The sequence below is a fragment of the Bombyx mandarina genome, chromosome 05, assembly GCF_030267445.1.
Source record: "Bombyx mandarina strain Sakado chromosome 05, ASM3026744v2".
Classification (NCBI taxonomy): domain Eukaryota; kingdom Metazoa; phylum Arthropoda; class Insecta; order Lepidoptera; family Bombycidae; genus Bombyx; species Bombyx mandarina.
The window spans coordinates 11,897,864-11,917,813 of record NC_143212.1 but is presented as its reverse complement, the minus strand read 5'-3'; the positions used below and the strand labels follow the sequence as shown (position 1 = coordinate 11,917,813).

Sequence of the window (19,950 nt, the reverse complement as noted above, 5' to 3'; positions counted from 1 at the left end):
TTTTTACGAATGGTACATCCCCGTGGAAATGATGAAAGGAATCGATTGGGATTTATACTTTTACGTTACCTAATCTTTTAATTGGCCGTTTATAAATCATTCATTATCCTGCCCTTCTCCCAGTTACCTGTTGTCGGCGCAACATGTTTTCTCCTTCCATACTCTTCTATCATATACCATTTCTTCGCTCACTCCACTCTTACCGATATCGTCTTTCACGCAATTCATCCATTTCTTCTTAGGTCTACCCCTTCCTCTATATCCTTTCCACATTCATAGTTAACATTTTCTTACCAACCTCTTAATCTTAATCCTTAATCTTTTAATTGGCCGTATATAAATAAAACGACTAAATAAAATTTACCAGGAACTTTTATGTCTTACTTTACATTTCGTCATGCGTGTATGCACTTTCGCACACTTACGTTAAATTCAGGTGTTTCGCCTAATTTAGGTTGTACCACAATTCGATGTAAAAAAAAATATTAAGCTACATGCTACGAGTATTTTAAACTATTCGGTTTTGTCAGATTTCAATCCTCCTTGCGGCAACGGTGGTGGTGGTACGTCAGGTATCGTGGGATCCTTCGATGAGTAATTTAAGACGTTAAGATCGCTTGGCTCAGGAGGGGGAGTTTGTACCGATTTTTCCGTACTTTGAATACTAGCTTCGGTGGCAGGGGCCTCGCTCGGCCCGTTATTAGGAATGAGCGGAACGTTTTGACCCAAAACATTGGTAAGAGGTCTGTACAAAGGGAAATTAGGAAAAGAATTTATCGAGAAAGAGTCGAAGGGGTCGTAGAATCTCAAACCGGGGAATGAATATGGGTATGGCCCGATTTGAGAAAAACCTCCGTATGCCGGGCTACCAAAGCCATCGAGTCGTCCTATAGGAAGTACTTGAGGTGGAAGACCAAATTCGTTCAAAGGAATAGGGGATTGAGTGCTTGGTAACGGCGGAAGTGATGGCGCTGCTGTCTTATCATCTTCGCTAGGAGCGGGACTGCTAGTTTCCGGAGATGGTGCTGGTGGTGTTTCGGTGGAAGAAGGAGCCTGTTCACTGACACTCTCAGGTGCTACTGTTGGGGTAGCTTCTGATGGTTGTGGGTCTCTGGTTTCAACAGGTGGAGCAAAACCCTGAAATTATTTTGATTTTATATTAATTTAAGAAACGAACCCATTCTGTGTTAATGTTAAATCAATCAATGTTCTGATAATCGCAATCAATAGTATTTTATTTGCGAACGCAGTCAGTTAATTCGTATAATAATAATAGTAAGCCCATTTTTTTTCCAAAAACAAAGAAAGAAAAAAAACACGTTATCAAATAAAAAATTACAAAATTAAATATAAACTTGTGTTATTGGAACCCCATTCGGGTACAGGCCTCCTCCAGCTTACTCCACTCTTCCCTATCCTTGGCTTTGTTTCTCCATTCTTTTCCAGTTCTTTTTCATTCCAATTCGTATAAAGACTTAAATAAATTGAGTGCAGTTTTATCACAGATCTGGTAGAATGCTCACGTTATTTGCTGGGAAGTCACCATAGAAGAGTGCGTCTTGGAACGGAAACGAAAATGCCTGGTGGAGAACTGGCTGATATACGGGGAATGCCTTGCTCGGCTCCAAGTTCTGATTTGACGTGATAAGGGCGTTGTACACTTTCGGAAACCTCCCGGGCGCAGGGTCCGCTAATACCCCGACCGCAAATATAGTCAGCAACTGAAATTAAAAAACGACAGTTATTAGTTTCAGAACGTAATTTATATCACTTTCTACGTGAGCTCTACGTGAGCTCTAGTTGTAGTGTTTTTAAGCAACGAAAAAATAACAGAGGTTACATACATTAGTATGCTATTTGTGCATATTTATAAATTTAAAGATCAGGATTGCTACAAATCAAATATACTACTCTGTCAAGAAAGTACCTGGAAAAGATCAATAATACACAGAATGTTAATGATTTGATTTGATTTGATATGAATACAGCTATGCAAGCAAATAATCCAATTAGCAAAGCATTTTTAAATCGCTGTTTCCGGAAATGAGTTCAGTTTTAGCTGCGAATTTTCCTACCGAATGAAAACTAATGCTACGAAGTGGCAATTTGAGTATAAGAAAAAGAAAAAAATCAGCTGGAGCCATATCTGGTGAACAAGTGGTTGCTCGAAGGTATTTGTTGAGTTTCTGCTCAAGAATTCGTTTACAATAATGGCCTTGTGCGAAGGTGCATTTTCGTGATCGAAAATCTAAGAATATTCTCTCCACAAATCTGGCCTATTTCATCGAATTTACTCTCTTAAACGTCGCATAACGGTCAAATGATATTATTTATTTACCATTTGACTTTCTGGCAAGAATTCCGAGTGAACAACACCATGATAGTCAAAGAAAACCGTCAACATGACTTTGGCTTTTGACCGAATTTAGCGTGGTTTTTTCGGTTTTGGTTCACTTGGAAGACACCACTTCGAAACTTGTTGAAAAACTTGCATGTCAAGCAAGTAAGCCCACGTCTCGTTATCGGCCGTTAATAATATTTTCATGGAGTTTGGAGTTTGGTTAGAACAATACCCCGGTCGGCGTATCCTAAAAATATCCTTGGGCCCGCGGTCTGCTCCCAACATCTGAGGATCGTTAAGTCCCACATACCCCGCGTGCCCTCTAGGCGCGAAGACCCCGTAGGAGGTTCGGCCCCCGGCCAGAAAAAGATAGGTTAACGGTACTGTATAACGGTAACCACTCACCATCAGGTGGGTCGTGTGCTCGTCGGCGTAGAAGGTCAATAAAAAAAATTGACTCGTTCTAGCTTGTCCTCAGCGACTCATAAGCGATTGAGTTTTTGGAGAAAACCGAGCGGCAACATTTTTCAAACACAAGTGGTTATTAATACGCTTTTATTATTAGCTTCAGACGTATGTATGTATGTTTGTAACGGAATCTTTGAACATTATTTTGATCTCCTTTAAACGTCGGATTAACTCGAAATTTGGTATACTCATTAAGGACCGACGACAATTCAATATTAAAAAAAATTAGAAAAAATTGAAATTCAACTAAAATATGAAAAATAAATAATAGTTTAAAAAAAACGAACAAAATACGCTTTTATAGAAAATCCAACTGAATAATTGAAAATAAATTTTAATAAATTTGAATTAAAAGTAGTGTAAGAAAAAAATGACTTTATTGTAAAAAAAGCGTGGGGTGCGGTATCAGTATTTATAAATATGTTATGAACAGATATCAGTAGAAGGGTTGTTTTGATAATATCCTGAAAAGCACTTAAGCTTCTGTAAGCATTTTCAGTGACTCCGAACACGAAATCTCATTGGCGATGCAAAATTTCGATATTTTTATCCATTATGAAATTCGGATTATACACTAGGTGTGATATTTAATGTAAATAACAGAAGCAATTCAAACTCTCCACCAAAAAGGAAAACAGTTGTGCCAACAACAAGAAAAAAGAAACAAAATATTGAGATTGAAACCATAAACAAATCATCCATTCTCGATACTTTAGGTTATGAATGTATGTAAAGAGTTAAAATATTATTCCAGTTTCGACTGTTTCTTTGAAATTATAAAGGCTTAGGTTCAAAGACAGTTTGACTTGTTTGTTTTTTGACTCAGGGTTTTGTTGCGACACAGGGAAAACTAAACTATAAGCTTACTTACAAAGACTATTAATTAAGGTTATATAGCTACATACAATTGTTAATGAGTGCCCTTGATTTGAATCGCTTGAGTAATACACAATTAATTGAAGTTTTAATTACTATTTATATTATCCTAATTGAATACTGAATGTAAAATATGTAATATGTACTGAATGTAAAAAATGTAATGAATCTAAATAAGTGCTTTGGGTTAACATCATATTCTCATTATTTTATTTCAATCTGGAATGTACAGTATGAAGTGTACATAGAATTAACGTAACGAAATTTTATTTGATTTCTTCTGTAAATTGCTACAGATATGTCAAAGATATCAATCACATTACGCCATTAATAGATTCCAAACAAATAGCTAATCCTTGGCTTTTTCTGTAAAGTAGCTCAACGAAAACACATCCCAGTCTATTTAAAGTCGAAATTACAATTTTAAGTCCCTACAAGTTCATTCGGCGTCAATATTTACTTTGGTTTCTTATTTTTCCTCTTTTATTGTTATTATAAATTAAGTCTATAGTTTTACTGAATAATTTCATTTTAGACTTTTAGTATTTGTAAATATAAATTTTAGTGTAACTATTTATAATAATCAAATAGAGATCGTTGAACTAAAAACAGATGAAGTAAAAGATAGCAACAAAAGAAGAAACAGCAATGGATATCTGGAGATATAACCAAAGAAGGCTTGACGTCAGGTAGCCTGGCCGGACGTATAACTTATGTCAAATCCTAAACAGCATGTTAAGAATACAGGTTGCGCCGCCAACCCACATAATCTGGGATAAGGGCACGAAGAAGAAGAAGAAATATATAAATCTAAAATTTTCATAAAATAAGCTGTTGTGAAGTAGTATTAAACATACGATCCCACAGACACAGCCCACTGAGTTTCTCGCCGGATCTTCTCAGTAGTGGGTCACGTTTCCGATCCGGTGGTAGATTCTGCGAAGCACTGCTCTTGTTAGGGTCAGTGTTAGCAACACTCCGGTTTGAGCCCCGTGAGCTCACTTACACGTTAGGGCGAAGCTGAAATAGCCTCACAAGGCTATCAGCAGAGCTAGGAAAAAAAGATACTAGAACACAAGTTGTTAGAGAGCTCAAGATGTATATGGCATTGTTTATTTATTTATTTTTTATTGCCCTTGTAGGCAGACGAGCATACGGCCCACCTGATGGTGAGTGGTTACCGTCGCCCATGGACTTTATCAATGCCAGGGGCAGAGCCAAGCCGCTGTCTACCGGTAAAGCCGCTGCCTACCGCTTCAAGCCGCTGCCTACCGCTAAATAAGATATATAAAGATTAGTGTTAGTTCTCCAGATAAATGAAAATAAAATACATTTTTTAAGTATCTGTTTCATTGATTTGTGCCATAAAACTGTTGAGACCATGAGGGACGTACGCTTGTCAATCTATCAATTAAATTAAATCAATAAAAAATGGTAAACCTATTTAAACTTCTATTATACAGTAACCCGTGGAACATGAGCGTATACTTTTTTCACTACTCAAACTAGTTTTTTGAATTGCATTAAATAACGCAATTAGTGTTTACCTTGAACAGTATTCATTACTTATTCATTTTAATACACATTTCCTTAAGCAAAGTATTTGTCATTACGTATTATAGATAATATGTATTTATTGATTTGCTTTACATGTAGAAATACATCAATGCCGGAAGCGTAAAGTACATGTAATAGATGTTTTTTTTTCTTTTTTTAAATTTGGTAACAACCTCTAGCTAGTTTTGCCAATTAAATTTATGACTCGAACGATATGTTTTGCAGATAAAAAAAATCTATTTTTATCAAATGAGCATTAAATAGATACATTACGTTCATTGTTCCCAGGTTTGAAATATTAGTTTCATTATATCTGTTGTACTTTATAATCGTTTAATCAACTGAATCCCTTTTATCGTAGACAAAGGCCAAAGTTAAATTAACTGCCAGTCTTTAAGGTATTGTCATTTCTTTCTGTGTACAAAGAAACGAAAATATCAATTTTATTATCTTATAGATTTTCTATACTAATATTATAAAGAGGAAAGATTGGTTTTGTTTGTTTGTATTGAACAGGCTCCAAAACTACTGAACCGATTTGAAAAATTCTTCCACTGTTTGAAAGCTACAGTATTCCCGAGTGACATGGCTTATAATCTTTTTTGAAAAAATTAGGGATTTTTACTAAATTTCTAATAATGTAACCCAAGGTGTAAAAAAATTTCCTAAAATATTCTTACATTACGTGCCCTGCGAAAACACTGAGCGAAAACTATTGATGATAGAATAAAATAATGTACTACGTCTTTGTAGAGTACATTATTATTTACAAAAAGTCACGACAGCATATGTCTAACCATTATAGTTATGCCGCAATAAGTGTTCTTTTATTAAAAAAAATAAAACAACGTCAAATATCGTTGAAATTTTTGTTCAAGACCCGAGCGGAGCCGGAGCGGGCCGCTAGTTTATAGATAAATAGATAAGAAAACAAGCTCTTAGTCCACTTGATATGAAATGGTTACCGATTGAGATGTGATGTCAATGTCTCATTTAAATTGTATATTTTAATTATATGACTGTTTCACGGCAGATTTCCGCTAATTTGAGCAGAATGGTTGTACATTTCAATACACTATACCACCAGTAAATACGGATTATTACTCGCAGTATGCTGGTATAATACTCTGAGAACGCCGCTGCCTATTCTTCGGATAACAGAAAGCTCAAGTTAAGACGGTAATTAGTAAAATATCCAAAAAACGAAAAATAAGACCTCATTCGTCAGCGTCACGAAAATTGTAAAGTATTCAAAACGTAAGAAATAATAAATTAAATACTTAAACTCAAGATTAAACTGTTAAATTAATATTATTTTTATCGATTCGCGACGAAGAAAAATAAGTTGTTATTACGTAAACAAAGAAATTGCTAGATATTTTGGAATTTGGTCATTAATTTTCATTGTACGTTTGCAGTGATATTATTGTTAAAGAAAGAGGTTTTCATTGCCACCGTATGAAGAAGAAGAACATTACAACATTATTAAACATACGTTTCAAATTAATAAAATACATTTTTTTTCATTTCAATAAACAAAGATAAAGCAATGGTACATTTAATAGTAGTATTATTTCATTCGGCAACATTCGAATCACGTTGTATAATATGGAATATTTTAAGCCGATATTTTAAATTATCATTAAGCTATCCAACAATCTTTCTTACGAATGTAAAGCTGAAACACAAAGGTTATTATATACCTCAAATAGATACTCAAATGTTCAAAGCTTAATAGAATCCGAAAGGTCCTTGACACCACAAATTTGTCATGGAACAATCTGTTCGATTAGGTCTATTTATCAACTCGGATAAAACGTACCGTGAGAAATTTTACTTTGTGAACAACGACCTATGAATAATGATAAATATTCTGGATAATTCAATTCCTATGAAGATTCAAAGCGATGTTTTCTAGATATGATATTTAAGCAAAGAATCTCATTTAAAGATTTTGATGCAACTTAAGTCACTTTCAGATTATTAAATTAGTCAAGTAAGGTTGACAAGAGTTTATATCGCCAATGGAGTTCAGAGAGTAAGGATTGAGCTTTAGGCAGCGCACACTAATAAGACTTATATCTATTTATAGTCCGATATAAATCTAAAGCAGCCTTGTGCGTGAGGCCATTAAATCCACACACCTGCAACTAAAAGCACATTGGCCTAATTGCATTCAGTATGTTTTCAAGTACTACAGATATTATTTAACGAATTGCTTATAGGTTTTGTTTATTGCGAAGGTGGTCCAATTATTTACCCACCTGATATTTAATGAGTATAGGAATCAAGATTTACCGCCACATGAATACCGTGACCCACAATGAGACATTCATATGTTAGATTGAAATATTCGTTGTACCTAAGACCATCAAATAGTCCGTTCGCTACCATTCTGAAATTCCGAAAAATTCATTATTCATTAGTAATATATACTGGTTGCTCAATATACTCGGCATTATTTTTTGAAAGACTTACTTGAAGTAGATGTAATATATATTCTTGATTTCTTAAGTGACCCTTTGCGAGAAAGAAATTAATCTTAAGCTGTTTATATACCAGTTATGGTTTTCGACTATGTCTAAGCAATACAACTATCTACTGGTGGTAGGACCTCCTGTGAGTCCGCACGGGTAGGTACAACCACCCCGCCTATTTCTGCCGTGAAGCAGTAATGCGTTTCGGTTTGAAGGGTGTGGTAGCCGTTGTAACTATACTGAGACCTTAGAACTTATATCTCAAGGTTGGTGGCGCATTTACATTGTAGATGTCTATGGGCTCCAGTAACCCCTTAACACCAGGTGGGCTGTGAGATCATCCACCCATCTAAGCAATAAAAAAAAAATTACAATCCATATGGAAGTTGCCAACGAGACATTTTTTGGTTACTGAATTATTTCTAAAAATTGCATTCCCTTGGTTAGGACATGTCTTAGCATTTGTGGTAAGTCCTGCTCAAATAATGTAGGTACATGAAGTATGTGTCATGTCCACACCCGTTCACTAACATGTCTTGTTTCGAATGTATTTGCACATGTATTTCGAAACGTTTCTACAAAGGAACATGGGCGTGCCTAATATACACACATTTAGGTAATTACCTCTGCACTTAAAAGGTACTTTAAGTTATTAGAGCCAAAAAAGGCGGTTTAAAAATTGTCGTTTGTTCAGGACTCACATGTTTGAATTTAAAATACATTAAATGTATTAATTTAAAAAAAATAATTAACTATTCTTCTCTTAAGCGTTTCCCTAAATGTCTACTTCTTCTCAGTCGGAATTTTTTAACAAGAGTTAGTCATGACGATCAGTTGCATATCGTACTCTATTCATATCGCGCTGCTGCCACCCTATAAAAGTCTCCTCTTCCAATTAAAGTAAACAAGAGGTCCCGCAGTAGTCGAAATTCGACTATAATTAATTGGAATTGTAAGTTTGTACACTATTATGATTGTATTTTATACTTCTATAATCACAAATTTCGCCAAGGCTACACTATAAAAAATATTAACAAAGACAAAAAATATTTAATCTATTCTCAATTTGACAACAGACGTCAAGAACAAAAGTTTGACAATAAATAGTATGCATGCGTGTGTGCGTCAAATACATGGTATGTAGTGTGTGTAATGTTTTCTTTATTGATTTTATGTATCTTTTATGCATTATTTAAAAAAATATATTGCATTGTGCACTTCTTCTCTATATTATTTATAAGTGTGGAAAATTTCATACTCCTCCGTCCGCGCAATTTTCGTAAAAAGGGATACAAAGTTTTTGCTTCACGTATTAATATATAGATGACCAAGCACCTAAAGGTATTGATAACGTATTATGGTTAAATATTCTGTCTTTACAGTTTTCGGGAAAAACAAAACCATGACACTATCTCTGCATTCTACGATAAGAACGTTTTGTAAATAATATATTATCTATATGATAGCGTGAACATAGGTAGAACAAACATATTATATTCTCTTAATAATAACATAGTCACGAAACGTTCTGAATCAATCTGCATATTATATCATGTTTTGAAATTCTAATATATTGTGCGTCATTTATGACTATTATTATCTATTTATTTATAGACAGCAAATTGTCAATTATCGATGATAACATTCGATCTTATCAATAAGTCTTTCCATGAGGGCCTTAGTATGCGTTAGAGATTTGTTAAAACAGAAGAAGATATTTATGAAAATTCGTTTTTAATTTAGAATTATTGCATTTTACTAACTACTATAATACGCGACTTACTATACACGCGACATCCCACATCACGTTACCTACTACAACACGTGACCTACTATAACACGTGACCTACCACAACACGCGACCTGCTATTATACGGGACTTACTATTACACGCGACCTACTACAGCACGCGACCTACTATAGCACGAGACCTCCCACAACACGCTACCTAATACAACACGGGACCACCCACAACACGTGACCAATAACATTTGGCCTGTAACCTAGTCTTATTATACCTAGTCTTGCCATAAATACTGAGACAAAGGAAAAAAAAATCTATTGCAAATAATATTTATTACTTTTACAGGGTGTTAGTTTAATACATAAATATAAAATAATTTAAAGTATAATAAGCTTATTCGAAGTGGTCTCCATTGGCTGCAATACAGTCCTTTAAACGTTGAGGCCAGTTATCAATAGAAGCACGCACTCTTTCCATGGGAAAAATTTTCACTGCCAATCGTACGGATTGTTTTAGGGACTCCAAATTATCATGGCGTTTAGAGCAAGCCGTACTCTCTAAAACTGACCATAAATCATAATCCAGCGGATTAAGATCGGGGCTAGACGACGGCCAGTCTTCAGCTCTGATGAAGTCCGAAACGTTCGTTTCCAACCAAGACTGCGTAGACCGAGCTTTATGACCTGGCGCCGAGTCTTGCTGGAAGGACCATTCTTGATTATTGAACATGGTATTGTTAAGGGCTTCACTACCTTCTCAAGAATGGTATCTTGATACACTTGTGCCGATGTTTTGATACCTTTTCACAAAAGTATGGCTCAGTCACTCCATCATAGCTAATACCCCACCAAACCATCACTGAAGTCGGATAGTGCCCACGTTGCACTCTGTCGACTAATTGGGAAGTTTCCTTAGAGCTTTGAGCATAAATACGGTCATTTTATTTGTTAAAATTTCTCATCCGTAACAAAATTTTCTATGACCTCCTTTGCGTACCGCTTCAGTAGTTGTTTCGATTTTACTACCCTATTCTATTTTAAATTATCAGTTAAGAAATGACCAGTACGTCTCTTATAGGCTGCAAGTCCTAATCATCTTTTAAAATACGCGACATGGTTCTAGGTGCTATCTTCATCTCCCGAGATAAAATCTGTTGCTTTCGGACAGGATTTCTTCGAATTCTTTCCCTTACTGCTTTGACCATCTTTTTCGTACGAACACTACGTGGACGGCCAGATCTTTTTCTGTCACAAACAGAGAAGGTCTCATTGCACCTATCAATAGCCCGGTACAGAAACATTTTACTAATACCAAGCGTATGGAGAGTTTTAAAAATTGCATTTAAAAATGACAGATTCCAATTCAAATTTAATATTTTGTTTATTTTTAATTGTAACAGTATTTATGGCCAACTAAGTATTCTGCTTTAATTTATTCATTTTCTAATTTAATTATACCTTCATATTTATCTGGTTGAAGACAGTCCGCCAGTAAGTTAAGATCCTTAGCTGTGGAAACTTCCTAGTGTATTAACTCGAGAGAAGTACAAGTACAGACTTAATTGGGCAGTAAATAGTATAAGGTTCGATGTCGTGTCCGGTTTTGATCCGGAAATGGCACAATGCCGGCGCCGCCTTGACCAAAGCCAACAAGGTCTAAGAAATGGAACGCGTTAAAAAAATTATGAGGCGGTATTTGATTGTGCCATACAATTTAACCGGTAGCTGATTTTTGAGCGTCGATCTTTATCGATAGCAGTTAGAAGCTTCCCATAAAATAGTCACTTTATTAGTAAAACCACATGAATCAAAAAAAATAAAAAAATTATGTATCAGGACAATCGGCAAGAAACAAATCCATAGTCGAATACCACCCTATTTTATAATTATTATTAAAACATTAACAAACATATAAGACAACGTATTTACTCTCTCATATATATCTCTCATATATTTGTACCTTTATACACAATGTCGATTGCAAAAGCCTTACCGGGCGGCAATTTCTTCGAAATGTCGCTTTGTTATTCATTACATTGTTTGTCGTGTCTTCAGCAATACATTGTGAGTATGTTCTGCGTACTAATGTCAGCATCAATGGTTATTGTAAAAACGAGTTCATTTTTTTTTGTAAGACTCTTACAATATAGTGATCTAAATATTTGCAGAGATACCTTTTTGTAGTTTAAGGATGTATTGTGTACATTCTCATAGTTAACAACACTTAACCTAGTTCGATATCTTATATGAATGGTCTTTGTAAAACAATCCTCGATAAGGTTCTAAGGGCAATTCATTCTTCTTCTCAATCGTTCTCTCATAGTTGAAATACGTGACTCTTCTGTAATTTTCTCACTGTTTCTCTCATCCTATCCATCTGTTGTAACTGTACAAAGATAGGAAATTATAAAGGAAATTATAAATTGCACGAAGGTTCCAACTGGAATTTCCGCCTAATTTAATTTTAAATTATGTACGTAAGTGAATTAGCCTGTTCATTGCTCATTACTTTGGTTAATAAACGATTGTATCAAGTGTTAGAATTTGCGAATATTGAGCATTGTGTGTTTTAGAAGTTTATGTCATTGTTAATCTATTTAAAATTAATTAATAAAAAACTTGGACGGCGAAAATCGAGGAACGTCTAAGAATTGTTGTTATTAAAACAAGCAACAATACGAATGAAGAATATATCGATAATTTAATTACGCGGAATTTGTGGCCAATTCTAAGGAGAACACAAGAAAGGGAAAAACTAGTAACAAATTATAATATAATTTGTAAATTATATTATAAGCGATTACGATTTAGAAGTCATAAAATGAACAAAGCTCTATTTAAATAAAGAAATGAGCAATATGTTATAAGGAATATATTAAGAAGGAAAGAGAATAATGGTGAATTCACTACGAGGTCTTACATCGTTTTGCATTCTCGTATCAAGGCTATAGAGGTCAATAAACTTTCGTTTGTGCATCAGCTTGCGCACGGATCATCTCAATAAGTTCGTTATTTCCTTATTTACTATTATAAGACATTGCGAAAATTCTATAACTTTAACGAGTAGACTATGGCTTAATTTTCTTTATTTTATTTAAGACTAATTTTAGGAGTAGAAAGGAGTTTATTTCTCTATTAAGCCTAGGTAATTGGCCTTTAATTAAAATTTCACGGGTTACAATATTATTGTTTTTCATTCAAGCTGTTCATTAATAAGTGTTTGTTGTAGTTGTAAATTGAGCGTATGTAGTTGAAATAAATGTCACAATACCCTCATCAAAACACAAACAGGCACATGACTCAATAAGAAGACACCCGGAATCTTACGTAAAAGTTGAACCGAACGGATTCGGTCATTTAAATGCGATAGCTTACAAATGCCCGTTCAGATTCTGACCAGTTTAGTGCAGTACAGACTATCTAGCACAGTCTTTCATTCACTATATATTTAATATCTGATAAACTCAACTAATTACCCCATTAACAAATGGAGCAAGCAAGTCACCCTCTGGCAACCAAGAGATGGCAAACGAAGTAGGGGTCGTCAAGTCAGGAGATTGGAAGATGACTTGAAACAGACAGCGGGATCATTCTGGCTGAGAGTAGCAAGGGACAGGACCCATTGAAAGGAATTGGAGGAGGCCTATGCCAAAAGGCACACCGAACTTAGGGACCTCTTGTAACCCTATGTTTAGGAATAAAAAGGCTATTATTATTATTATTATACTCAACTATGTAATACGTTTCTACTATAAAAAAAGCTGAGATATTTTTTTAAAAGCATAGCCTAAAAATAATCTAAGGCCTTAAGGGAAGGGAAGGGATACAGCGCATCAATTGATTGAAGTAGTTGCCGTTGCTAGAGGAGGCCAGCAATACAAAGCTTTGAAATTCAACTTATTTCTGTAATAATCGGTAATAGTTCTGTAATAGTTGCTTGTGATTCCGCCAATTTTGTAAACCTAATATCACTGCTTCCCCTTATATCAACTATTCTCTTTGTTTCAAACTAAGCAGATAGCCTTAAGAGATAAGAAAATTAGAATGCTTAAACACAATTAATTGTACTAATATAATTTTGTAAATATGAATTTGCATAATTCCGTTTTTAATAGTACATTGCATACCGACTGCGTATTCAAAAAGTACTTCCGTGCTGGAATTAATAATTTTGTAAGTGATACCATGTTACCTTATTTATTCGTAGCATGTTACCGTTACCATGTTACCATGCCATTACCAAAACTAGCCTTATGTTAGTTTTGTTTTGGGCATATTAAATTCTATGTGCACTGGACTTTGTTTAGATTATGCACAGATGGTAATTAATTCATGATATTGTTACTCATCTAGTGAAATTATGAACTATAGAATGATACGACATTATACTTGAAAATTTTACACAGAAAGTATAAAGAATAATTTCACAAATGTTTTCTAACGACATTTTCGATGATACACACATTGTTGTCAATAAAACAATAATGCTTTGGAATTGTGACAAAATAAATTATTGTTTAGTTCAATTTAGTGATACTCGAATTCAACCTACAACTTATGTAGTTAAGGATCTTTAATGTATATATTTCATGCAATAAGAAAATACCCGGAATTTGAGGTTGATAAATAAATTTTACAAATTTCGCTTCGACTTCGCCCGCATGGCCAAGAAAAAGCATTAGTGTCAGTTTTCCATCTGAATGAGATGTTTTTTTCAGAAGAAATGATAGCCAATGACACTCTTCTGATACCACTTTAAAAAACATGTCAATCCGTGGCTTCATTGCAACGTGAAAAAAGGACAAACAAACATACAAACAGACACTCTTTAACATTTATAATATTGAAAAAAGTATGTACATATTACCTAGTATCTGGTAAACGGTTACTGAATACCAACGTGGATATGCGTTACATACTTTGCAAAACAAAAACATTCTTAACGTCGACTTTACAAATACATATTATATTTTTGTAGCCAGTATTATAATGTGTGCCACTTATGTTATAGGTGTGTCTCGCATGTTCGAGACTAGAAATATTGCACTGAGTATTCAGTTTGAAGATACATATTATAATATACGAACCTTTTTTGAAAACGAATTCACCGAAAAACCTATTGTAACGAATAAGTTCGATTTTTTTCTAGTCCGTCTTCCAAGGTAAAGCCAAAATCGTAGTCTAGTTTGGGAATCCGCTTAAGCCGCTTTCAGACTACGCTATAATATAATAGCTCATAGCACAACAATATCGCACACACCATACATTGTCATACACAACGGCCGTCTGGTGTAGTGGTAAGTGACATGGTCACTACACAAGGGGTCGCGGGTTCGAATCCCGCCAAGGGAAGATATTTGTATGATAAATATAAATGTCTTTTCCAGGGTTATGGATGTATATTAAATATGTGTATAATAAAAATCTTATATTTATTTCCGTTCTCTGGTACTTGTAACACAAGTTCTTTACGAACTTATCACGGGACCAGTTAACGTGGCGTGACTGTTAGTAAAATTTATTTATTTATTTATTATTTATTTATTTATTTATTGTTATATACACGTTCACGCTGTACTGTACTATATAATTATAATTGGCTAAGTATACGCTGCTATACTATATGGCACTATAGTATAGCGTAGTCTGAAAGCAGCTTTAATGTAGGACGTTTACTTTATATTTTATGCGTTTAGTAAATGAATGCTGCTTTCCGTTTACGTTGAAGCGACAGTTGCGACACCGAAAGCGTTCATCTTATATACCTTTTACATATTATTATGTATAACATATGTTCGATTGTTTGTATTACATTTACAATTTTGTAAATCGCTTTGGTTAGCTCAATCAGCCAGCTTAATGTAAACTTAAAAACGTCTCATCTTGAGAATGTTGTTATTTGTAATAGATGAGCCTATTTCCTAACATAACATTTAAATGTTGAAGACAACATATTTTTAAGGATACTATAGTTGTTCGACTGCATTAAATAAATTATTTCCTTGGAATTTACCGCCGTTGTAATTACTTATTGGGTGGTAATACATTGTCCTTACTTGCGAAGTCTGTCGGTACCTACTAAGAGTAAGAGCGAGTAATATGTGAGTCAGCTTATGAAAGCAATTCTTGCGAGACGAATAAATTTTAGAGTTCGAAAAACTATGGAATACGAATAATTTATAACGCAACGAGACAAAAACAGTATTGTCTAGCAAACAATACAATTGAAGGTATAATGATTTGATTGGCGTATAACGAGAGGAAATGACTTAAGTACAGTAAAGAGTGGATTTTTTGGAGAATTTAGTCTACTATGAATACATACAATGTGTGTCTTGATTAAAAACTAAAGAACACGGGTAAATTTGTTACGGGTTAATGATGCTCCAGGAATTCGAAGTTAAAACTATTTACCGTTATGAATACTGAAAAACATAACTATATCTCAAGTGAAAAATACGTTAGCTAGCACAATATCCTCATCCACACCGTGGGTTACGGACATGAAGGCTTTAGTTCAAGCCACAGATACAAAAAAAAAGTATTTTGCATATATTTTTTTGCATTATTTAATGGCTACCACGATCTTGTACATGAATCCCGGTAGAAAGATTATGCTTGCAACAGAGCCGAAATATCGGGAGCCCATTAAATGGGAAATTCTGAGAAAAACCCGTTAAATCATAGTCTATGTCTGTAGATAGCCGCGAAAGTTTAAAACAATTCGAATATAGTTTAAATCTAAATATATTAACCTGAACAATTCCAATGAAATGAACAACAAAAACGAGTTGATTTGACATCTGTATCCGTTACGAATGTATCTAACAATGGCCAGTTTCTGCACAGTATTCAGTGCTATTCGACGGAAATGAATGAATGTTGATCAACTTCGTATAAAACACATATAATGAGAAGATATGAGCACGTTGTTGTTCATTATTGGCAGTAGCATAATAGTCACAAATTTACAAATCAATCATTTGTCAAACACCAAGTGGATAATAACATCGGATCCCATTGAAACGAAAAACGCTAAATTGTGACTGTAGCAAAGTTGCGACCATTCAAAGTTGTAATTCATTCGTACAAGACGACGAACGCGTATGTCAAAAAAAAACATTTACAAAGTTTATTTAATACTCACGCGCACTGAGAGGTTCACCATGTTCACGCTACGGCGAGTGGTGGTAGAATGGTGACCAGGTGGTTGCGGCTGCGGACCTCGGTTGCCACCACCGAAGCTACGCTTACCTAGATACGACTGTGAAAGTACAATAATCGGAAGCGAATGAGATAATATCAGTTTTTAAATATGTATCATTATGATTTTAATTGAGATTGCTATCTGTTTGACCCTCAGAAATTATTTGCATTTCGTACTATATTTGTCTGGCGTGTCCTTAATTATCTTTTTTTTATGGTAATAGTATTATGGCCAACAAAACTGTAACAATTAACAAACTTTTTTTTTACAGGATAATAATCCTAGATTTACCAATCATATTTTATAGGATTCTTTGATTTTTTTTACATCCGACTTTTCGAACTCCTTACAGTCTTCGTGGTCACAGACGACCAACTATTACTAATTTTATTATTATTAGTATTTAATAAACATATTCTGTGGATCACATGTGACCGAAATACATAACATGTCAATAAACTCATCTGTAAATGTCGCAAGGGCTCTCACACTAAACCGTCTATGTCGACAGCAAAGATAAATTATGACGTTATAACATCTCTATAATGTCTGTGTTGCGTATTTTAACGAAACAAGATGACCGTGACCGATTTAACTATGAACTCCACGGGTAGTTGGGCTGTTGATAAAGCGTGTATTTCGACTAGCAGTTTTAACGAGACCACTGATCTAGTTTGTTTAACTTTTTTCAATTATTCTTAAAATTAATTAATCTTGAATAAATAATTTAAACAACTTGTTTGTTATCATATAACCGCTAAAATGTATCATTGATTGTATTTCCAGAACGATCGAAACTCATTGGTATTATATAGGTATATGCAGGAAGTATTGTTTTAATTAAATCCTAGTTAACAGAATAAAAAGTAGTTATTAAGTATTTTCTAAGTTTTTCACGAGTAGTAGGTAGTGATTAAAACATTTTTATGTCGATCAATTCATTTTACTATCCTTCACTTGAAACGAATTGAATTAATAAGTGTATAATAAGTAAATGATACTCTACATTTTTTTTTTTTTTTTTTTTTTTTTTTTTTTTTTTTTTTTTTTTTTTTTTTTTTTTTTTTTTTCAATTATTTAAAGTAGGTAAATCGATTGATATTAATCATCTATAAATACGATTATTGATAAAATAATAAGACTGGCGTGTATGGAGCGAAGGATTAACGGAAGTACGCTTTCGATTCCAGTTTCTATAAGTCTTAACCGTCGTCCTTGATGGCGAATGCAACTGCGCTGTGCTTTGTCCCACTGAGCTGATAAGCTTCTTGCTTTTCGGTGTAATTGACCTCAATTATGTCACTCATGACACGAAGTTGTCAATCGATTTTTTTATTGAGACTATTATCCTGTTTAAGTCAAGGGTAATAAAAAAACATCGTCTAATTGAACAATATCTATTTTTTATCGATGAAATCAATCATGGCTCGACGAAATATAATAGTGAAGAAGTAAACTTATTTTCCTATCACTAATGTAATTTTCCGATGCGTTTGATTTGTTTTTATTTTATAAGTAATCGATCTTACCGTACCATTTTATTTTAGTAGTATACTATTGACGTTTTCATAACTGTACAAAACGTCAACTTGGAAATTTCTATTTCCGACAGGATTACCTGAAGGAGAAGCCTTTGTCGATTCATCGATTTGTCTTCGTACGATTTGCCTAGTTACTTATCAATCAATGCTTTTCTATTTAAAAGTTTTTTTGACAACTATTATGACTTTTTGGTGTGAAGTTGTTAACGTTTTATTTTTATACATTTTCTTTTTTTTTCACCGTAAACGTGTAAAAATGGCGGCGCTTAGCAACTGTCAAATTAAAAAAAAAGTAATTCGTTGGACGCAGCATCTTAGGTTCTTCTGAAATGTAAATTGAAGTCTCAGTTAATTCACACTTCTTCTTCATTGTTTTGAATTCTCTCTGAGGAGTGGAACTTCAAACTGTGGAAAGTTTTTTTTTTAATTGCAACTTTTTTGGCGGGCTTTCGCTGGACTGAGGTATTTTTGGAAATAACAAACTTAATATGTTTTGACGCTCATTATGTAATATGCATTTATGTCATGATGACATTTAGGTTGATAAAAATTTGAATTTGAATTTGAGCGCATTATTACGTTACCTTAAAACTGTTGATTTCAAAACTGCATGTGTGATGTAACATAATCTGAATAAGGGCTTTCACTAATTTGTAAAAGGGCAAAATAGTTGCGTCAGTGATTCTATAAACAATTTCAAATTAAGCACATTAAATAATTTAATTACTTTTCAGATAATAATTATATTAGTTTAGAAACATAATGGAATAAACTATGAAACAAAAACTAACTACAAGATGAGATTAAGAAGATTTCACTTTATTGATAGAAATACATTTTCGCTGTGAGCTATGAACTAAGCATAATGGATAATATTCGAAAGGCCATATTCATATTTTTTGATGAGCTGCGATTATCGGTAATAAATCTGCATGAAAATAAATACTCAGAACCGTCATCTTGAGACATGAGCTATAAGTCTCAGTTCTGTACGAAACGGCTACCCTATCCTTCAAACCAGAACATATTACTGTATCGCCGCAGAAATAACCGGAGTGGTGGAACCTACCTTTGTGGTGATAAGGCAAATTATAATTTGTGCGCTTTATTCTTATCTGCGCAAAATTTGTGGAGCTGAGATATGGTACTTTTGCCATGCCTATCTTGCTCATCTATATATGTAAATAAAATTGGGGTGTCTGTTTGTAATATTGAAATAGCCACTTTTTACTACATGCAGATGAATATATATACGGTATATATATCCAATATTACCAAAATAACATTTATTACAATTTTTGGCTGTCTGTTTGTTCCGGCTAATCTCTGGAACGGCTTGACCGATTTTGACGAGACTTTCACTGATAGGTAGCTGATGATATTAGGAGTAACTTAGGTTACTTTTTTAGACTAGCTTCGCCTCACGGCGTCACCCGCGGTACGACAATAGCCGCGGGTAGCATCGAGGGACTCAGCTATCAATAATAAAATTTAATGTTTCAGAGGCGAAGCGAGGGAGGGTCGCTAGTCTATACTAATATTATAAAGAGGAAAGATTTGTTTGTTTGTTTGTTTCGAATAGGCTCCGAAACTACTGGACCAATTTGAAAAATTCTTTTGCCATTAGAAGCCGACATTGTCCCTGATGAACATAGGCAATTTTTTTTTATTTTTTTTTATTATTTTTTTTGGTTTCATGTGTGTTTTAATGTTTCCGAAGCGAAGCGAGGGCGGGTCGCT

The 19,950-nt window shown here is 34.1% G+C and overlaps 1 protein-coding gene across 1 annotated transcript; it reads right to left on the bottom strand.

Annotated features, from left to right (window-relative positions):
• Positions 1-354: 354 nt before the first annotated feature.
• LOC114251373 (uncharacterized) lies at positions 355-16,765 on the bottom strand. The gene is made up of 3 exons (XM_028185603.2): positions 16,610-16,765; positions 1,524-1,721; positions 355-1,137 (listed from the first exon to the last, which is right to left on the bottom strand). The coding sequence occupies exons 1-3, from the start codon at positions 16,628-16,630 to the stop codon at positions 514-516; spliced, it is 843 nt and encodes a 280-aa protein (XP_028041404.2). The 5' UTR covers positions 16,631-16,765; the 3' UTR covers positions 355-513.
• Between the last annotated feature and the right edge of the window lie 3,185 nt (positions 16,766-19,950).

What these genes read in the sequence shown, in the direction of transcription:
- LOC114251373 (XM_028185603.2), bottom strand. Translation starts at nt 16,630, where the DNA reads ATGGTGAACCTCTCAGTGCGC. An exon ending in TGGTGAACCTCTCAGTGCGC is followed by an intron (nt 1,722 to 16,609) that starts GTGAGTATTAAA and finishes TTTTAATTTCAG; the next exon opens with TTGCTGACTATATTTGCGGT. An exon ending in GTGACTTCCCAGCAAATAAC is followed by an intron (nt 1,138 to 1,523) that starts GTGAGCATTCTA and finishes AAATAATTTCAG; the next exon opens with GGTTTTGCTCCACCTGTTGA.